This window comes from Schistocerca cancellata, chromosome 5, assembly GCF_023864275.1.
Source record: "Schistocerca cancellata isolate TAMUIC-IGC-003103 chromosome 5, iqSchCanc2.1, whole genome shotgun sequence".
NCBI classification, from domain to species: Eukaryota; Metazoa; Arthropoda; class Insecta; order Orthoptera; family Acrididae; genus Schistocerca; species Schistocerca cancellata.
The window spans coordinates 225,845,492-225,866,481 of record NC_064630.1 but is presented as its reverse complement, the minus strand read 5'-3'; the positions used below and the strand labels follow the sequence as shown (position 1 = coordinate 225,866,481).

Sequence of the window (20,990 nt, the reverse complement as noted above, 5' to 3'; positions counted from 1 at the left end):
TAAAAATCTGTAGTTCTTCAGAAGAGTATTAATTTTATCTTTGTTTTCTGCATCTGTTATCTGGAGTCCAATAGGTTTAAGATCTTGTTGAATTTCTCTGACCCATTGTCCTCTTCACATTTATTAACACTAAGTTGGTCAGCCCCTGGTAGCTGAGTGGGCAGCGCGACGGAATGTCATACCTAATGGCCCGGGTTCGATTCCCAGTTGGGTCGGAGATTTTCTCCACTCAGGGTGTGCTCCGTTGTCCTTATCATCACTTCGTCCCCATCAACACGCAAGTCTCCGAAGTGGCATCAACTCTAAAGACTTGCACCAGGTGAACGGTCTACCTGACGGGATTCCCTAGCCACACGGCATTTCCAACACTAAGTTCAGTTCAATGACACACTTTTTTGATTTTTTTTTCGTTTTGAGTGTACTGAAGGGCATACTGTTTAATTGTTAAGAACCATTCAACAGCCAAGAACGCATAAAATATTTCTTTATTTGAGACAACCAGTTTCGATAGACTATGCTGTCATCTTTAGGTCTTAAAATTTTTGTTGCTGTAAAACATGTTCATTTTCCACTGACAAGATGTCAAGTTCAGAGTAGGTATTAAAATCCATGGAGAAGTAATAAAAACTTTGAGATTCGCCGATGACATTGTAATTCTGTCAGAGACAGCAAAAGGACTTGGAAGAACAGTTGAATGGAATGGACAGTGTCTTGAAAGGAGGGTATAAGATGAACATCAACAAAAGCAAAACAAGGATAATGGAATGTAGTCGAATTAAGTCGGGTGATGCTGGGGGAATTAGATTAGGAAATAAGACACTTAAAGTAGTAAATGAGTATTGCTATTTGGGGAGCAAAATAACTGATGATGGTCGAAGTAGAGAGGATATAAAATGTAGACTGGCAATGGCAAGGAAAGCGTTTCTGAAGAAGAGAAATTTGTTAACATCGAGTATAGATTTAAGTGTCAGCAAGTCGTTTCTGAAAGTATTTGTAGCCATGTATGGAAGTGAAACATGGACGACAAATAGTTTGGACAAGAAGAGAATAGAAGCTTTCGAAATGTGGTGCTACAGAAGAATGCTGAAGATTAGATGGGTAGATCACATAACTAATGAGGAGGTATTGAACAGAATTGAGGAGAAGAGGTGTTTGTGGCACAACTTGACCACAAGAAGGGATCGGTTGGTAGGACATGTTCTGAGGCATCAAGGGATCACCAATTTAGTACTGGAGGGCAGCGTGGAGGGTAAAAATTGTAGAGGGAGACCAAGAGATGAATACACTAAGCAGATTCAGAAGGATGTATGCTGCAGTAGGTACTGGGAGATGAAGAAGCTTGGGCAGGATAGAGTAGCATGGAGAGTTGCATCAAACCAGTCTCTGGACTGAAGACCACAACAACAACATACTATTATAATCAGTAGACTGTAAACTATACTGTGAATAACTAAATTCAGTGGAATATTGCATTAATAAGAATTTGGTGATTTTTATGTGCACATAGTATATGCATTCATTTGAACTAAATATACCATTACAATCAGCAACAACAACAACAACAAGATGTCAAATGGACAAACCTTTTATAATGTGCTGTTTTTTCCACTTGTCATTTTATGAGTAAGGTGAACATGTTGGTATGCCAATCCGAAGAAATTTCAAGAAAATCGCAAGTGGTAATGATCAACAAAATAACTGTACATCTTCACAATGACTTAAAGCTACTACATGACTGAAAGAAATCACATGACGAAACATATATTGTGCACCTGTTGATGACTATTTACCAACTCAGAACTAATACATATTGATAAATTCGGCTGCTGGGCACTGACGATTATTTATAGACATGCATATCACAGAAATTACAAAATGGTACAATACTGGAGTATTACATTTTTGATACCAACTAATAGCTAAGAGATACAATAGGTGTTGTAGTGAATTGGTTTGGTACAATACTGGAGTATTACATTTTTTATACTAACATAAAAGCTAAGAGAATTGATACTAACATAAAAGCTAAGTGAATTGATGTAGTCAAAATCTGTGTAATTAGAAAATGACAGATACTGATTTATGAGAGGAAAGTTTTAATGTGTACGGGGATTTGCAAAGTTCTCCACGAATTTTTGAGAAAGCGAAATTTTCTAATTAGAATAATTAGCAACTGAAGGGGATATTTAAGCAATAGTTTACATGTGTGGAACCAGAAAGAGATGTGGCTACAAACCTATAGCACTGAATTTAGGAAAGAATAATATAGATTGGAACATTCAGGGACACGAAAATTACGAATACAAATAACTTTTGAATATTACGTTTTCAGAAAAAGTAAAACGCTTGCTTAAATGAGGAGAACGACAGCATTTAAATAAGCTACATCAGTTTTAACTTAAAAAAAATATTTTTAGCTGGGTGAAATTCAGATGAGCACTTGATTTACAGGTGTACTAAATAATAATTATTTCTTTAAATAAAATGAACTATTTGAACTGAATATACAGGTAGTGAAGAGAGACGAAAATTTAATAGTCATGGGTGACTGGAATTCGACAGTAGGAAAAGGAAGAGAAGGAAACATAGTAGGTGAATATGGATTGGGGCTAAGAAATGAAAGAGAAAGCCACCTGGTAGAATTTTGCACAGAGCATAACTTAGTCATAGCTAACACTTGGTTCAAGAATCATAAAAGAAGGTTGTATGCATGGAAGAAGCCTGGAGATACTGACAGGTTTCAGATAGATTATATAATGGTAAGACAGAGATTTAGGAACCAGGTTTTAAATTGTAAGACATTTCCAGGGGCAGATGTGGACTCTGACCACAATCTACTGGTTATGAACTGTAGATTAAAACTGAAGAAACTGCAAAAAGGTCGGAATTTAAGGAGATGGGACTTGCATAAACTGACTAAACAAGAGGTTGTACAGTGTTTCAGGGAGAGCATAACGGAACGATTAACAGGAATGGGGGAAAGAAATACAGTAGAAGAAGAATGGGTAGCTTTGAGGGATGAAGTAGTGAAGGCAGCAGAGGATCAAGTAGGTAAAAAGACGAGGGATAGTAGAAACCCTTGGGTGACAGAAGAAATATTGAATTTAATTGATGAAAGAAGAAAATATAAAAATGCCGAAATGAAGCAGGAAAAAAGGAATACAAACGTCTCAAAAATGAGATTGACAAGAAGGGCAAAATGGCTAAGCAGGGATGGCTAGAGGACAAATGTAAGGATGTACAGGCTTATCTCACTAGGGGTAAGATAGATACTGCCTACAGGAAAATTAAAGAGACCTTTGGAGGAAAGAGAACCACTTGCATGAATATCAAGAGCTCAGATGGAAACCCAGTTCTAAGCAAAGAAGGGAAAGCAGAAATTTGGAAGGAGTATACAGAGAGTCTATACAGGGGCGATGTTCTTGAGGACAATATTATCGAAATGGAAGAGGATGTAGATGGAGATGAAATGGGAGATATGATACTGCGTGAAGAGTTTGACAGAGCACTGAAAGATCTACGTTGAAACAAGGCCCCAACACCCCATTAGAACTACTGACAGCCTTGGGAGAGCCAGTCCTGACAAAATTCTACCATCTGGTGAGCAAGATGTACGAGACAGGCGAAATTCCGTCAGACTACAAGAAGAATATAATAATTCCAATCCCAAAGAAAGCAGGTGTTGACAGATGTGAAAATTACCGAACTATCAGTTTAATAAATCACAGCTGAAAAATACTAATGCGAATTCTTTACAGACAGATGGAAAAACTGGTAGAAGCCGACCTCGGGGAAGATCAGTTTGGATTCCATAGAAATGTTGGAACACATGAGGCGATACTGACCTTATGACTTATTTTAGAAGAAAGATTAAGGAAAGGCAATTCTATGTTCCTAGCATTTGTAGACTAGGGGAGAGCTTTTGACAATGTTGACTGGAATACTCTCTTTCAAATTCTGAAGGTGGCAGGGCTAAAATACAGGGAGCGAAGGGCTATTTACAATTTGTACAGAAAGCAGATGGCAGTTATAAGAGTCGAGGGGTATGAAAGGGAAGCAGTGGTTGGGAAGGGAGTGAGACAGGGTTGTAGCCTCTCCCCGATGCTATTCAATCTGTATATTGAGCAAGCAGTAAAGGAAACAAAAGAAAAGTTTGGAGTAGGTATTAAAATCCATGGAGAAGTAATAAAAACTTTGAGCTTCGCCGATGACATTGTAATTCTGTCAGAGTCAGCAAAGGACTTGGAAGAGCAGTTGAACAGAATGGACTGTATCTTGAAAGGAGGGTATAAGATGAACATCAACAAAAGCAAAACGATGATAATGGATTGTAGTCGAATTAAGTCAGGTAATGCTGAGGGAATTAGATTAGGAATTGACACACTTAAAATAGTAAAGGAGTTTTGCTATTTGGGGAGCAAAATAACTGATGATGGTCGAAGTAGAGAGGATATAAATGTAGACTGGCAATGGCAAGGAAAGCGTTTCTGAAGAAGAGAAATTTGTTAACATTGAGTATAAATTTAAGTGTCAGGAAGTCGTTTCTGAAAGTATTTGTAGCCATGTATGGAAGTGAAACATGGACGACAAATAGTTTGGACAAGAAGAGAATAGAAGCTTTCGAAATGTGGTGCTACAGAAGAATGCTGAAGATTAGATGGGTAGATCACATAACTAATGAGGAGGTATTGAACAGAATTGAGGAGAAGAGGTGTTTGTGGCACAACTTGACCACAAGAAGGGATCGGTTGGTAGGACATGTTCTGAGGCATCAAGGGATCACCAATTTAGTACTGGAGGGCAGCGTGGAGGGTAAAAATTGTAGAGGGAGACCAAGAGATGAATACACTAAGCAGATTCAGAAGCATGTAGGCTCCAGCAGGTACTGGGAGATGAAGAAGCTTGCATAGGATAGAGTAGCATGGAGAGCTGCATCAAACCAGTCTCAGGACTGAAGACCACAACAACAACATACTATTATAATCAGTAGACTGTAAACTATTCTGTGAATAACTAAATTCAGTGGAATATTGCATTAATAAGAATTTGGTGATTTTTATGTGCACATAGTACATGCATTCATTTGAACTAAATATACCATTACAATCAGCAGCCTGTAAATTATACTGTGAATAATGAAATTCAGTGAAATATTTCATGAATAAAAATCTAATAAGTCTGTGTGCACATAGTACATGCATTAGCAATGAACAGATACTGGAAAAGAAAAAAATAATAATACTGGTGTCAGGAGTGGTATAAGAACAAGTAAGATGGTTCTCTTACACTCTGCCAGGCACATAAGTGTGAACTGTGAAGAAATCATGTAGATGTAGAGAGTAGCATCAGTGAAACACAGAGGTTGTCAGAAATACCAAGCTTCTGTGTATGTTATCAGCAAAGGACACTTAAAATGAATAATAGACTCACCTTGTTCAGAGAGTGATAGTAGCACTCCTTTATTAATTGCCCACTGCCCTTCCACATTGCCAGTGACAGAGAATGCCCAACATGACCCACACATTCCCTGAAAATATTTCAGGCATACGTCACAAAAATTTGCTCACAAGTGAGACATAGTAATAACATCACCTTACTTACCTACTAAAATTTACAGCACAGAACAGGGTTATTACCTTTTACTGAAAAATTTCACAAGGTTATATTTTCACCAATTTAGTGATCATGAATAAACAATCTTACTATCATCTTAAACAAGTTCAAGTTTTGAGAGTTTGCTCTTGTATACCATCCAAAGAGAAATCAGTGTGTTAACATCTCTGCAGAACATTGTAATGTTACCAACCATCACATGCACCTTACATACTTCAGGATCAAAACTCTGCTCTATGTACTGACCAGGATGAAATCAATGAAATTATGCCTTACTTCTGCATTGTGGAGGATGGTTTTCCTATTTATTATTTATTTTATTATGTAGCTCAGTTCTGACTATTTGTGTAGTAATTTATGACGTATATTTAAGTCTGTATCTGAATCTTCATACAAACTGTTTTGGTCATTTATACATTCCTTCCGTCTTTTAGTTTCATCACTGCTTTTAAAAATATACAATTGTCCACATCTGTGGTTCAGGTATCTCTTACAGAAGTTTTCAAGTCATTAATCTTTGACATTTTAAATTTGTTACTCCTCACAAAATGTTTACTGTAATGAGTATTCATAGCAGGTCAAAAACTGTGGGCCTGAATGCAATGGAATTAATGAATCAAGAGGCAATGGTGAGTAGAATGCATGAGTTAATTATTTTATGATGAATTGGAAGAGCCCTGTCCATAAAAGGTTGGTGTCCACAGTTTTAACTAGTAAATAAATAAAAAAATTAAAACAATCTTAAGTACTACATGACATGTTTTAAACTGTTGCTTGGAAGAAATATTTGGAATACTGTGTGGCAGACACTTGTAGCTTGCAAACTTATAAGCTGGAAGTAAGTGACTCTTAGGGTGGTGAGCACAAACCAGGAGTAAGTGAAACTAAAGTAGTAAGTTACTACGAGAGACGGGAATCGGCGACTTCCAGTGGAAAGTACTGAACTGAAGGAGTAAATTACTCCAGGAATAAATTTTTCATTTACTTCTGAAGTAAATTTATTCACTCCATTATTGGTGGTGAGCACAACTGAAAAGTACACTACCACCTTAGTAACTTAACAAAGAAGTAAGGCCAAAATTTACACCTAGGCAGTAGTAGGAGGAGAGTAAGAGAGTAAGGTGCAATCTTTGAGTTATGTATTTTAAGTATTGAATTCTATGGATTACCTGGACTACGAAGAATATATGGAGATGGAAGAAGAGATGAACATCCCAAGAATGAGGGTTGTAATGGAATGAAGAGACCCATTTGTGATGTATAGTGGCAGTGATTTCAAAGAGTGGTTTGGGTTTCATGAGGAACATTTTGAGTTGCTGCTTGATATGCTTGAGCTGTTACGGTAGCATAATTCCGGCAGGAACCGTGATTTGTCTCCTAGGCTGCAACTTCTTTGTGGACTGTGAATCTTTCGCACCGGTATTTATAAAATTGTAGCAGGGGATCTCATTAATATCCATCGTACTACTGCTGGAGGAGCTTTTAGCAGTGTGATAAACAGTTTAATTGCCTTAAAACCACTGTATGTGTCCATGCCACAGAGCCAAGAAAATATATTAAAGAACAAAAGGGAATTCTATTGAACTGGTGGATTCCCAAATGTCATAGGGGCACAGATTGTGTACATATACCCATACTTTGTCCTTCTGGAACATAAGCAGAACTATACAGAAATTGCAGGAATTTCTTTTCTAGCAGTACACAAATCATCTGTGATGCCAATATGAAGAGTTTGAAGATGGTAAGCCACTGGATGGGTTCCACACATGATGCATGCATTTGGGACAATAGTAGAGTAGCTGCAGAATTTGAAAATAGACGATGTGATGGGTTGCTTGTTGGAGATAGTGGACATGCTCTCTCCAAACATCTTATGACACCTGTGTTCTGAGCCCACACAGGAGTCGAACACCGCTACAATAGAGCCCATATTGCTACCAGATGTGCATTCGGTGTTTGAAGACACGTTTCAAAATTCTCATTAAAACAATGTGATTTAAGCCAAACAAGTGTGGGAATGTTATTGTGGCTGCTGTAAAGTTCTACACAACTTTTGAACAGAAGTTAGAGACGAGTTTCACCCTGATGCTGTGGAGGTGAATGCCATCGAACAATATGCATTTAAGCCAGAAGCAGGTGCTGTAGGCCAAGCTGTCAGACAGACTATCATACTCAATTACTTTAATTAAAATTGTACCTAGTTTGCTAGTAAAATTATAAGTTAGTGTCACAACTTTTCCTTCTTAAATGAATAAATAAGCCACTGGATTGTCACTACTGCAGTGAAAAGTGACTCATTTTATTTATGTGTAACTTTATAATTATGTTCTTTTTTTTTGCTACGGGATTAACATTCTCATTTTATTTCTTAATTGAGTATATGAAGTCATACAATGTTTTGATTATTTCTAAAAAAAATTCTTTTATAATATTGCAAATTCAGATAAATATTAGAAGTGGTATTAACAAAAATTAGTACCAATGCTGAAATGATAAACTCAAATATTATACTACACAAGAAGCAAGAACATATTAAACATTTGAAAAAATATCAGGGAAATAAAAGAGGTTTTATACATATGTATATTTTCTTATTCATTCACAAAAATCCAAATTTCTCGACCACACTGGCTGAAGAACTGGAACCTGAAGTTTGCTCCATTACGTTCTTGAACTTTTTCATTATTTCCATTTTAAGGTTATGCTCTTCTTCCACGATTTCCATTTGTCTTTCCATTAATAACGTTTTTGCATTGTATTCCTCTTGTATTAAACACATTTTTAAGGAATGAAGCTCACCTTTTTTCTTCAACAACTCTCGCTTATTCACTACAATCGCATGTACTCTCCCTCTTTTGCTGGGCGCATCTTCTGATAGGCTCCCACTACACAATTCAGGTTGAGGTTCATGACTATGCAATAAAGTTCCACCTTCGGCAGTTTCATTGTTACCTTCAGAGCAGTTATCATCATTGAAGTTACTTGAAAGTATCATATTATTTTCAGATGTGTCATTGACATTGACTCCAGCTATCCCCTTGAAAACTTGTGGGATCATATCAACAACCATTTGACTTATATCGCCAATCTTCATCTCATCTATTCCAACGTCAGTTTGAAATTTTCTCTATTATATTTAGCTTTCATTTTCATGCCCTTCCAAATTACTTTAAGCTGCTCTTGTGATCTTTGTGTAAGAGCTTCTACATTTTTCCCAAGCATCCTTTTTCCTTTTTAGCATGTTGACAATGTGCTTTTTAGATTCAATAGTAGTTATAATACTTTCTCATTATTTCAGCAAACCACTCTTTTTCATTTTCTGTTTTTTTTTTTTTTTTTTTTCCTACCTCCGTGTTGCCGCTAGCTCATACCTCAAACTGGCACTTGAATTAATATGTGCCACCAACCAACAAAGGACGTTGGTAGCTGTAGATGGTGTGGTTAACAATAGAGTCATCCATTAATAGCACTTATCTTTTTTATAATACATAGATCTTATCATTAATTAGTACAATAGCATTTAATTTTCTAATTTTAGTAATTCAATTTAATAATCCTTTCTAGCTTCTAAATTATAGTGATGGACATAAATTACGCAAGAGGTGATGCAATTATGTCTGCCAACAAACAATATTTTCCAAGAGGGAATGTAATGCATGTGCCAGCAATGTGCAGAAATGGCTTACTTCTTTAGTAAAAAGGCATTACTACTTTTGTTACAACTCGGGAAGTAAATAGAAATATTGAACTCTCCAACAGTTACTAAAAGAGTATATTGCTACAGAAGACTAAAGAAGTAAGAGTTATTACAAGAGCAATTTATACTAGTTTGGTGCTCGCCACCCTAAAACTTCGTATTTGAGTTTTTAGTGCTCAAAGATGTCACTCCTTATGCCTAGAAAAACAGATAATAAATTCAATAATTTGCACCTTTTTGGAGGAGACAGAAGACTCCACAGAAATAAAGAGATGCAGGACTGTTTTGAAAATAATTAGAAGTTACTAGTACCAATTTTCAAACTTATCAGGCACAAATCATAATTAAATGCTGCTAAGCCTTTATTTTTTATGCACCTTAGAAGGTGATGGCATCTGATAAAACCTTTGTGAAAGAAAATCAGTGCAGTACTTTTTAAGATATATGAAACACAACATTGTCCCACAATACTAAGAAATACATCTGTTTACCTGGTTCTTTACAGGGGTAACAACATTGTAGTGCCTCCAATCAAATTCAACTGGTAATTCAACATCTGGTATTTTAGCATTAGCCATTGGTACTTCATTTTCCCTCTTCAGTGCTCGATTCAGTCCTAAGTACTTCTGTTTAAACTCATTTTCTGGAGTGTCAAACAAAGAAAATTTATAGTTTTGTTTAATTCACTTGCACAATAAACAAAAACATCTGAAAATATCTATGGTTAGCATGTCAACAATGCTGATAAATCTGCAGAAGTAAGAAAGGATAAAAAATAACATACTAATACAAAAAACCATACAGAAATTTCAAGCCCTTTCATTTCCTCTGTTAAGAGACAAGAACAGACAATGTGAATGTCTGTAAAATTTGCATCTACATGTACATTTTCATCTACATCTGTATTCCAGTAAGTGGTGGTGGTGGAGGAGGAGGAGGAGGAGGAGGAGGAGGAGGAGGTGGTGGTGGTGGTGGTGGTGGGGGTGGTGGTGTGAGGGGGGGCATATTGTACCAGTCTCACTTACTCTCTCCCATTCCATTCGCAGATAGTACAAGAGGAAGGAGACTGTCTGGATGTGCCTGAATTTGTGTAATTTTAGCAGAGATGATAGATAAACTCCAGTGGAAGACTCTGCAAGAGAGACACTCAGTAGCTTGGTACAGGCTTTTGTTGAAGTTTCGAGAAAATACCTTCACCGAGGAGTCAAGCAGTATATTGCTCCCTCCTATGTATATCTCGCGAAGAGACCATGAGGATAAAATCAGAGAGATTAGATCCCACACAGAGGCATTCTGACAATCTTTATTTCCACCAACAATACGAGACTGGAATAGAAGGCAGAACCCACAGAGGTACTCAAGCCACACACAGTCAGGAGGCTAAAGGAGTATGGATGTAGATGTAGATGATTTAAACACAGGAGGTGAAATATGTTGCCTGACTCATTTTGACACATGGCCTCTCAGAATTTTGTAAGCATGGCTCTCCACAACATATTTATCTTTCTTGCATCATCTCTTGCTGTCGGTTGTTCCTTGGGCATTTCTGTGACACACTCATATCGGAAAAAACTATGGAAATAACACAGCTCTTCTTTCAATTAATATTTTTACCATCATTCTGGGCCACAGTAATGTAATACTTTTTAAAAGAAAGTTCTGCCATTTGACTGTATACATCACTTATTCTACTGTACAACCATGATTCCAGCATTTGGCCATTTTCATGCAAGACAATGTTGAGCATGATCAGACTTCGATGAATGAAGTCATCATTAAAATATATAAAACTTGGTTATGTAAAAGAAGTTTCATAGCATAAAAGCTAGAACATATCCACAAAACGTCTGGCAGAAATAAAACAAGTGTGTGACAAACACTGAAAAACTTTGCCATAAAATGGTCACCAAAACAGTCATTACATATGCAGGCACTGCATCATTATCTCAAGCCACACTATCAAATTTACTAATGTAATGGAAGCCAAAGATGAACACATATGCTGTCAGTCTATGTGATGTACTCTTTGGTTGACTCCTGAGAAGACTTCTTTCCAGAGAAGGCTCCCCCTATAGCACAAATCAAGCAATTTGAGGTAGATGTAAGAATGTGCATACTGTACCAGATTTTGCGAACAGTCTTGGGGTGATAGTGGTTCTGCACTTAGAAGTTACCACACTCAGAAGTTACCACACTCAGAAGTTATCACACAAGAACAAGTACTGTCCTTTATTCTAGTTCTGGATGTTGTTTATGGTACTTATCATATTTTAAGTGTTGGTATGGTTGGACAACGTTAATAATTGTTTGTGACACACACTGTATCTGGAATAGTACAGACAGGGAAGTGAATTGGAGATAAGCTTGGATTCCTGTGATTGTAGACAAGCAAGTAGCTGTGTAATGGTTTTCTTTTTTCTGTAATACTCTGCGTCTGATTTGCAATACAACTGCACAAATGGAATGACAGAATTTTGTGATAGTGGAAATATTGTAGAAGACAATATCACAGATTTTCAGTCCTTTAGGAGAGCAATAATACGAGGTGCTATCCAAAATTTTCAGGACTGGTGCTGCCATCTGTTGAAAACCTTGCCTTTGGACTAATGGTCACCATCACCCTCGAAGTAGTTCCCATCTGCACATATACACCATCCCAGTGCTTCTGCCACTGGTCAAACGTTTTCTGGAAGTCCTGTTCTTTGAGGGTGTTTATCACCACCAGTGATAATTCTTGAATCAACTCTAGAGTGTTGAACCGACGGCCTTTCAACTTGAGTTTCAGTTTTGAGCGCGAAGTCGCAAGGTGCCAAATCTGGCAAGTACGGCGGGTTGTTCTTTGCCAAAAAGGTCCTGGTGAGCAAGGACGTGTGACAGTGCACGTTGTCATGATGCAGCAGCCAGTTCCCTTGATGCCAAAGTTTGGGCCGTCATAGCCACATGTTTTCACAGAGCTGTCACAAAAAGTCACAGTAGTACACGGAATTCACTGTTTGGTTGGGTGGGATGAATTCTTTGTGCACAATTCCCTTGGTATCAAAGAAAATGATGATCATGCTCTTCACTTTGTTCTTCACCTGTCTCACTTTTTTGGGTCCTTTTTTGGGTCTTGGAGAGACTGGGCTCTTCCACTGTGACGATTCTTGCTTTGTCTATGGGTCATAACCATAAATCATTGAATCATTGCAAGGGTCTCTGTAGCACATTTCCCGAGATTCACACAGAATTTGATAAACACACGCTGTTCTGTTTGCGGATCCATCATAAAATCGCCACACGCTAAACACAGAGTATTAGGGAAATCATTGTGGGCATGCAACACGTCCTCCCAGCTGAATGCCACTCCGCACACTGACTCATCAGATATGCAGCTAGTTGCCACCTGGCGGTACAAAGATAGCACCAGTCCCAAAAAGTTTGGATTCCACCTCGTACTGCTAACAGTGCCAGAGAGTGTGATAACAGGCACTTAAGAAAATATAGCTGCTTTTGCTGACACTTTTTCTCACATCACTCAGTGTGATTACATCAACAGTAATATCAGATGTCCCAAGAATATAGAATGCCAAAAGTTTAAAGGCTTGACTTATTTGGATGTGTGATGGTTTCATCACCAATAACCACAGCTGGAGGGCAAGAGACAAATTCTGTTGAGCTCCTTGCATTCTGTTGTTAGAATGAGAACATTCAAATCACTCTAGCAGATGCCAGTGAATTGAAGGTTGCAAATAAGTGTAGGATATATTTTTTCCAATGTTTTAGTTATGTATCATGACAATGTGGTAATTATGTCTAACAGGAGCCCTATAGCATTCACTCTTTCGAAGGTGGGTTTAATTTATATTGGTAGAATAAGCAACAAATTATTACTTTAAATAAAAATCACACAGTATCCCTGCAAGTGAGATTTAAAATTAAATAGTCTGCTTTGAACCAGTTGAAGGCCTACTAAGTCATTCTATGAGCTGTGTCTAGTATGACTTGAGTTTAAGTTTAGGCCTTCGATGGCTGCTTTTGTTGACATTGTTTTTCTCATTTAATTGCCATGGTTATATTGATAGTAATATGAATTCTGGTAAGAATATGGGATGTCAAAAGTGTAAAGGGTGTTGCATCAATAAGAAACCTTAGAATTTTTAAATAGTCTAGTGCTGAACCTTATGAAACTAATGCATTTTACCCCCCTCCCCCCAACCCTTTAGATTCAGGTTTATACTTGTACAGTAGTTTGTCAGTGTAACGCTCTCTTTCTGTCATGAAATGACATTCATATGTTCAAGACATATGCTGCTAACACCATAACACTGAAGTTATTTTACCCTCCTCCCACAGCTGGTATTGATTACTGTTGTGTAAAGTTTCTTCAAGTGGTGTCTCAGGAAATAAAAGTGCAGTAACATAACCTACTAACATGGCTGAAAACTAATGTAACAATGGATTCAATAATTAGATGACTGATAATCTAAAATAGCTGATGTCAATCAGAATTCGTGATTCCTGTAAAAAAAAAAAGGGGGGGGTGGAGAGAGAGAGAGAGAGAGAGAGAGAGAGAGAGAGAGAGAGAGAGAGAGAGGAGAGAGAGAACAGCAGCCTAGTTGCAGTTTGACTCTGCAAATTATGTATCTACGACAAATTTATTTATATCTGCACTCTCTCTTAAAATACATACATAAAATGGCTGCATATAATAAAAACAGAGTTTTATGCTGTGATTTAATTATAATAGTACTGTATTTCAAAAAAGGTATTATAAACAATTGTAGCTCTCACCTGAAAGATCAGCAAATTGTGTGACACCATATTTTCCTGTTCCTTGCTCTGTTCTCTGCAAATGTTCAATCTTCATCATATTTGCTTTAAATATATGCAACCTTTTCTGCATTTCTTCATCACTATTGTATGTTTTGTTATATTTAGACATGAAATCTGTGAAGAGCCCGAGGAGAACACCACTGTTTCCAAGTTTATATTGGCCATTCTGCAAAAGCAAAGAAACAAATATTCAGCTGTTCAGAAGTAAACCATTTAAAACAGCTGAACAGTCAACTGAAAAATGTTTTCACAAGTGGTTATGCAGTGAACGAGGTAAAATGTTGATAAAAACAAAGAAGCCAGAGGAAGAAAAAATATATTTCACAATGGCAGATGATTCATTACGCAAATGAAGCTTCTGTTCAGTTTGATAACCAACCATGTGTAGGCACTTCCATAGTCTTACCAATTCTCAGCACAACAATTATCAACTGCAATCTATAAATGTGAAAAAAAAGGGACAGAGTTTTATTGACAACTAACATGATTATCTGCATCTTGTAGAGCTCATTTCAAGTATGTCCACATGGTACAATGTGATATGTAGGAATTGAACAGTGTTATTAAATGATTAAATATAAGGGGTACCGATGACAGTGGAAGGTACACAGTAGATTGGTAGCTTGGAGATATGTGATACTGTAATATGCTGTGTACCTTTGTAGCTCAGTCCACATAAAAGGAAAGATAGCAGAATTGGTCATTTACCATATCTTGATTGTTCAGATGAAAGAATTTTGAACTCTGTAATGAACTAATTGGTTGGCATTGCAAATAACACTACATTGTAAATCTGCTTTAAAAAGAAATTCAGGAGCTTCATAACAATTTTCATTGAAGTATGGGTTCTCAATGAAGTGACATTAATGAAAATTATGAAATAATTTCAACAATACATACTTCATTTTCATCAACACTGAAGTCTTAAAAAAATTTATAAGAGTGATGAAACACAGTTCATATATAATGGACAGATAGTTTATCATCCCTGTTCCAACAGATTCAGTTGAGGACCATATGAAACACAGTTTCTCAGGATGACTACCAAGTGAAACATACATGTATTTGTCTTCTACAGTGCATCTATACCAATACACAAACTACACAAGCCACTGTACAGTGCACGGCAGAGGATACACTTTGTACCACTATTAACCTACATCCTTCTGAATCTGCTTAGTGTATTCATCTCTTGGTCTCCCTCTACAATTTTTACCCTCCACGCTGCCCTCCAGTACTAAATTGGTGATCCCTTGATGCCTCAGAATATGTCCTACCAACCGATCCCTTCTTCTAGTCAAGTTGTGCCACAAATTCCTCTTCTCTCCAATTCTATTCAATACCTCCTCATTAGTTATGTGATCTACCCATCTAATCTTCAGCATTCTTCTGTAGCACCACATTTCGAAAGCTTCTATTCTCTTCTTGTCCAAACTGTTTGTCGTCCATGTTTCACTTCCATACATGGCTACAAATACTTTCAGAAACGACTTCCTGACACTTAAATCTATACTCGATGTTAACAAATTTCTCTTCTTCAGAAACGCTTTCCTTGCCATTGCCAGTCTACATTTTATATCCTCTCTACTTCGACCATCATCAGTTATTTTGCTCACCAAATAGCAAAACTCCTTTACTACTTTAAGTGTCTCATTTCCTAATCTAATTCCCTCAGCATCACCCGACTTAATTCGACTACATTCCATTATCCTCGTTTTGCTTTTGTTGATGTTCATCTTATACCCTCCTCTCATGACACTGTCCATTCCATTCAACTGCTCTTCCAAGTCCTTTGCTGTCTCTGACAGAATTACAATGTCATCGGCGAACCTCAAAGTTTTTATTTCTTTTCCATGGATTTTAATACCTACTCCGAATTTTTCTTTTGTTTCCTTCACTGCTTGCTCAATATACAGATTGAATAGCATCGGGGATAGGCTACAACCCTGTCTCACTCCCTTCCCAACCACTGCTTCTCTTTCATGCCCCTCGACTCTTATAACTGCCATCTGGTTTCTGTACAAATTGTAAATAGCCTTTCGCTCCCTGTATTTTAGCCCTGCCACCTTCAGAATTTGAAAGAGAGTATTCCAGTGAACATTGTCAAAAGCTTTCTCTAAGTCCCATTCTTGTCACATAACTGAATATTAGCATCCCAGAAGAGCTTGTTCTTGAAAAAACTTAATGTTATCTGAAGCCCCGATAATCGTGGCATAACCCGAAATTTTGCATGACATAAACACAAAAAAATTCTATTCAAGTTTTCTTGATAGAGCAAAACTCATTTAAAAGACAGCTACTAGTTTCATCAGTGTCTGTTGTCACAATAAAAGTGTAATTAATCTTTCTAAATTGTATTTAACTAACTCATTTCATATTGTTTACTAGTTAGACAGAATCTAGGCCTAAATTTTCCGAGTTATAAACATTTAAAAACCAGAAAAAAATGCATGAAAATGTAAATTCTCTAAAAGCAAAGTAATTACTAATTCATTCTTCTGTCACTGTATAAGTACAAAAACAACAACTGCACATAAACCTTTACTTCGTTTTTTGTTTACACACAGACAGTTTTGCATCCTTGACAAACTTAAAACATTCTTTAAACTTAATTTTTCTTTCAAAACTGACCACGATCGAGAAATGTGGGAGCTGTTATACAGTAGTGAGTAAAGGGATTTGTTGCCAAACTTGTAGGAAATATTTTCACTGTGGGAGGAGGGGGGGTGGGAGGATTTTTGGGAGAACAGAAGAGGCTCTCTCCTGGAACTGCAGAGTATGCAGTAGGAGCATTCTGATTGTGGAACAGGAAAGGAAAATCTGTGCCCTTCAGGCACAGTTGGAGGAAGCAAGGAAGGAATTGGTAAGGATCAAGAGACATAGGGTGGAGGAGGGTGGTTGAGAACTGGCAGCTGGTAGGAGGATAAGAAGAAAGAGATCGCAATCTGACAGTTCTGTCATCAACACCAAGAACAGGTATCTACCACTGCCAGAGTTAGGTGGAGAAGAGCCTTAGGTAGAACGAGAAGCAGGAAATGTACAGCACACTTCAACCGAGGCCAAGAAGCCTAGGAATCTACAAAGTGTTAGGAAGAAGAAAGTGCTGCTGCTAGGTAGTAGACATGGGCGAGGCATAGGCCCTCAGTTACAGGAAACTTTAGGGGCAGCGTACCAGGCCACCAGTATCTTCAAGCCAAATGCAGGGCTAAGTCATGTGATAGAGGACTTTGGGTTTTTATGTAAGGACTTGACAAAAGAGGACCATGTAGTGATAGTTGGTGGGGCAGGAAGCAGTTTGGACAGGGATGGAGCATGTGATGTAGATGGTGACCTGGACAAGACAGCTCCTCCAACTCATGGCATAAACATACATTTTGTTGAGCTGCTCCGGCGTCATGATCGACCACACCTTGATGGTGCTGTGAAGCGAATCAATGTGGGGTTAGGGATGGCTCTGAGGGCAGCCAACTTTGCTCATGCTTTTCTGGTGCCCGTTGGGACTATCAACAGGTGGGGTTTCACTAGGCATGGCCTACACCTAAACAGGACTGGGTAGGGAAGATTGGTACAGCCGATTCTTGAAAGTATAGAGAGTGGATCTCGGGGCCACACATGGTCAAGTACCTGTTGTTATGGGTATGAAAAGTAAGTCTCTTTTAAAATAAATCCAGACAACAGGTTCCCCTACCTAAAGAGTATCTCCAGCAGTTTAAAAAATACTGAAACAATCGCTCCCAAGACAGATTTTAACACTCCAAGTATCACACATACCAGTGTCACAAAGAAAAAGAAACCATTGGCAAGAGAAACATGGGACATTTCATAGACTTAACAATCCTCCATCAAAACATGAAATCAATAAAAGAATACAACTATTGGAAGTTGAGCTCCAATATTTGAACTGCACAGTATTTTTTTTGTTTTGGTTTTTTTTAGGGCGCAAAACTGCTATGGTCATTAGCGCCCGGTCCGGGACTTAAGAAACAACAAAAACCCGAAAATGGAAACCAGCAGCAATGGGAACGAAAGTCATAAAATTGGAGAAACTAAAAACAGAAGGAAGGCTTAAAAATCCTCTACAGAAAGGGGTTGGTTGTCCCCAAAAAAAGCTTCAAATGACTGACGTCATTTCACTGGCAGCAATAAACTCGAGAACGCGATCGGCTGAGCGCGTGTCATCTGCTAAAATCGACAATATATCAGGCGACAGCTGTAGACGGGAGCGTAACGGATTAAAATAGGGGCACTCAATTAAAAAGTGTCTTACCGTCCACAGCTGAGAGCAGTGGGGACAGAGTGGGGGAGGATCGCCGCTTAAAAGATGTCGATGGCTAAAAAGAGAGTGCCCTATCCGGAGTCTAGTTAAAATTACCTCCTCCCGACGACGCGTTCGGGAGGAAGAGGTCCAAGCACAAGGAAGAGCTTTCACGTCCCGCAATTTATTATGGGGAAGTGTCGACCAATGTGCGTGCCATAAAAGAACAACACGACGACATAAAACACTCCGTAGATCGGCGAAGGGAATCGATTGAATAGCTGGCCGAAGAAGAGAGACTGCAGCCTTGGCTGCTATATTGGCAGCCTCATTGCCACAGATACCAACGTGTCCCGGGAGCCAGAGGAACGCCACCGAGACGCCCCCCAGGTGGAGCAAGCGCAGACAGTCCTGAATCCGGTGGACCAGAGGGTGCACAGGGTAAAGAGCTTGGAGACTGAGGAGAGAGCTGAGAGAATCTGAGCAGATAACGTACTGTATCCGCTGATGGCGGCGGATGTAGTGGACAGCCTGGAGAACAGCGTAAAGCTCCGCAGTATAAACCGAACACTGGTCGGGAAGCCGAAATTGATTGGGGGTGTCGCCAACAATATAGGCACTCCCTACACCTAACGATGTTTTCGAGCCATCGGTGTAATTAAATGTGGCTTCCTTCATTTGTGCACATAGAGCAGCAAATGCCCGACGATAAACAAGTGAATGGGTACCATCCTTGGGAAATCGACAAAGGTCACGGAGCAGGCAGATCCGGGGATGGAGCCAAGGCGGTGCTGTACCCCAAGTTGTCAAAAAAGTTTTAGGAAAGCGGAAGGAAAGAGAACGGAGTAGTTGACGGAAGCGGACTCCCGGTGGTAGAAGGGAGGAGGGGCGGCCTGCGTACCCCACATCAAAGGAGGCGTCGAAAAAAATGTCATGGGCTGGATTAGCAGGCATGGAAGACAGACGGCTAGCATAACGACTCAGAAGGACTGCTCGCCGATTGGACAGCGGAGGTTCAGCAGTCTCAGCATAAAGGCTTTCCACAGGGCTGGTGTAAAAAGCTCCAGACACTAAACGTAACCCACGGTGGTGGATAGAGTCGAGACGCCGAAGAATAGATGGCCGAGCAGAGGAGTAGACTATGCTTCCATAGTCCAATTTCGAGCGCACTAAGGCGCGATAGAGGCGGAGAAAGACCACTCGGTCTGCTCCCCAGGAGGTACCATTCAGGACACGGAGGGTGTTGAGGGATCGCAGACAGCGAGCCGAAAGATAGGAAACGTGGGAGGACCAGCACAGTTTTCTGTCAAACATAAGGCCCAAGACTTTAGCGACGTCCGAAAACGGAAGGTTGACAGGTCCTAGATGTAAGGAGGGTGGAAGAAACTCCTTACGTCGCCAAAATTAACACAAACGGTCTTACTGGGAGAAAAACGGAAGCCGGTTTCGACGCTCCAAGAGTGGAGGCGATCGAGACATCCTTGAAGTCGTCGTTCAAGAAGACTGGTCCGTTGAGAGCTGTAGTAGATCGCAAAATCGTCCACAAAGAGGGAGCCCGAGACATCAGGAAGGAGACAATCCATAATTGGATTTATGGCAATGGCAAACAGTACAACACTCAGCACGGAGCCCTGGGGTACCCCGTTTTCTTGGGAGAAAGTACGGGAGAGAGTAGTGTTCACCCGCACCCTAAATATGAGCTCTGCCATAAATTCGGGAAGAAAAATGGGCAGCCGACCTCGAAAGCCCCAAGAGAGTAGTGTGCGGAGTATGCCTGTCCTCCAACAGGTATCGTATGCTCTCTCCAGATCAAAAAATATTGCTACTGCTTGGCGTTTCCGGAGAAAATTGTTCATGATGTAAGTGGAGAGAGCAACAAGATGGTCAACTGCAGAACGATGCTTTCGGAATCCGCATTGGGCAGGTGTTAAAAGACTGCTGGATTCCAGCCACCAAGCTAAATGGTAATTCACCATACGCTCCAAAACCTTACAGACACTACTCGTGAGAGAAATGGGGCAATAGCTAGAGGGGAGATGTTTGTCCTTTCCAGGTTTCGGAACAGGAACGACGATAGCTTCCCTCCATCGTCTGGGAAAAGTACTGTCGGTCCAAATTCGATTATAAAGGCGAAGTAGGTAACGCAGACTATGTGTTGATAAATGCAGCAACATTTGGACGTGGATACCATCCGGTCCTGGGGCGGAGGAGCGAGAAGAAGAGAGTGCATGTTGGAGTTCCTGCATGGAGAAAACAGCATTGTAGCTTTCGCGATTTTGAGAGGAGAAAGCAAGATGTCGCACTTCCGCTGCACGTTTCTTCGGGAGAAACTCTGGCGGGTAATTTGAAGAGCTCGAAATCTCAGCAAAGTGCTGACCCAATGAGTTAGAAATTGCGACGGGGTCCACTAATGTATCATGCACGACAGTGAGCCCAGAGACCGGGGAGAAACTAGGCGCGCCTGAGAACCGTCGAAGCCGACTCCAAACTTCCGAGGAGGGAGTGAAGGTGTTAAATGAACTAATAAAGAATTTCCAGCTGGCCTTCTTGCTATCGCGGATGACAGGACGACATCGCGCACGGAACTGCTTATAGCGGATACAGTTGGCCAAA

The 20,990-nt window shown here is 39.4% G+C and overlaps 1 protein-coding gene across 2 annotated transcripts in view; it reads right to left on the bottom strand.

Annotated features, from left to right (window-relative positions):
• Positions 1-20,990, bottom strand: part of LOC126187817 (uncharacterized) — a 256,419-nt gene that overhangs the window by 37,746 nt on the left and 197,683 nt on the right. For both annotated transcript variants that reach the window (XM_049929105.1, XM_049929104.1), the window contains exons 20-22: positions 14,081-14,288; positions 9,802-9,953; positions 5,431-5,527 (exon numbers count right to left, since the gene is read on the bottom strand). In XM_049929105.1, the coding sequence (XP_049785062.1) occupies positions 5,431-5,527; positions 9,802-9,953; positions 14,081-14,288 (457 nt within the window). The remainder of the gene's footprint in view (positions 1-5,430; positions 5,528-9,801; positions 9,954-14,080; positions 14,289-20,990) is intronic.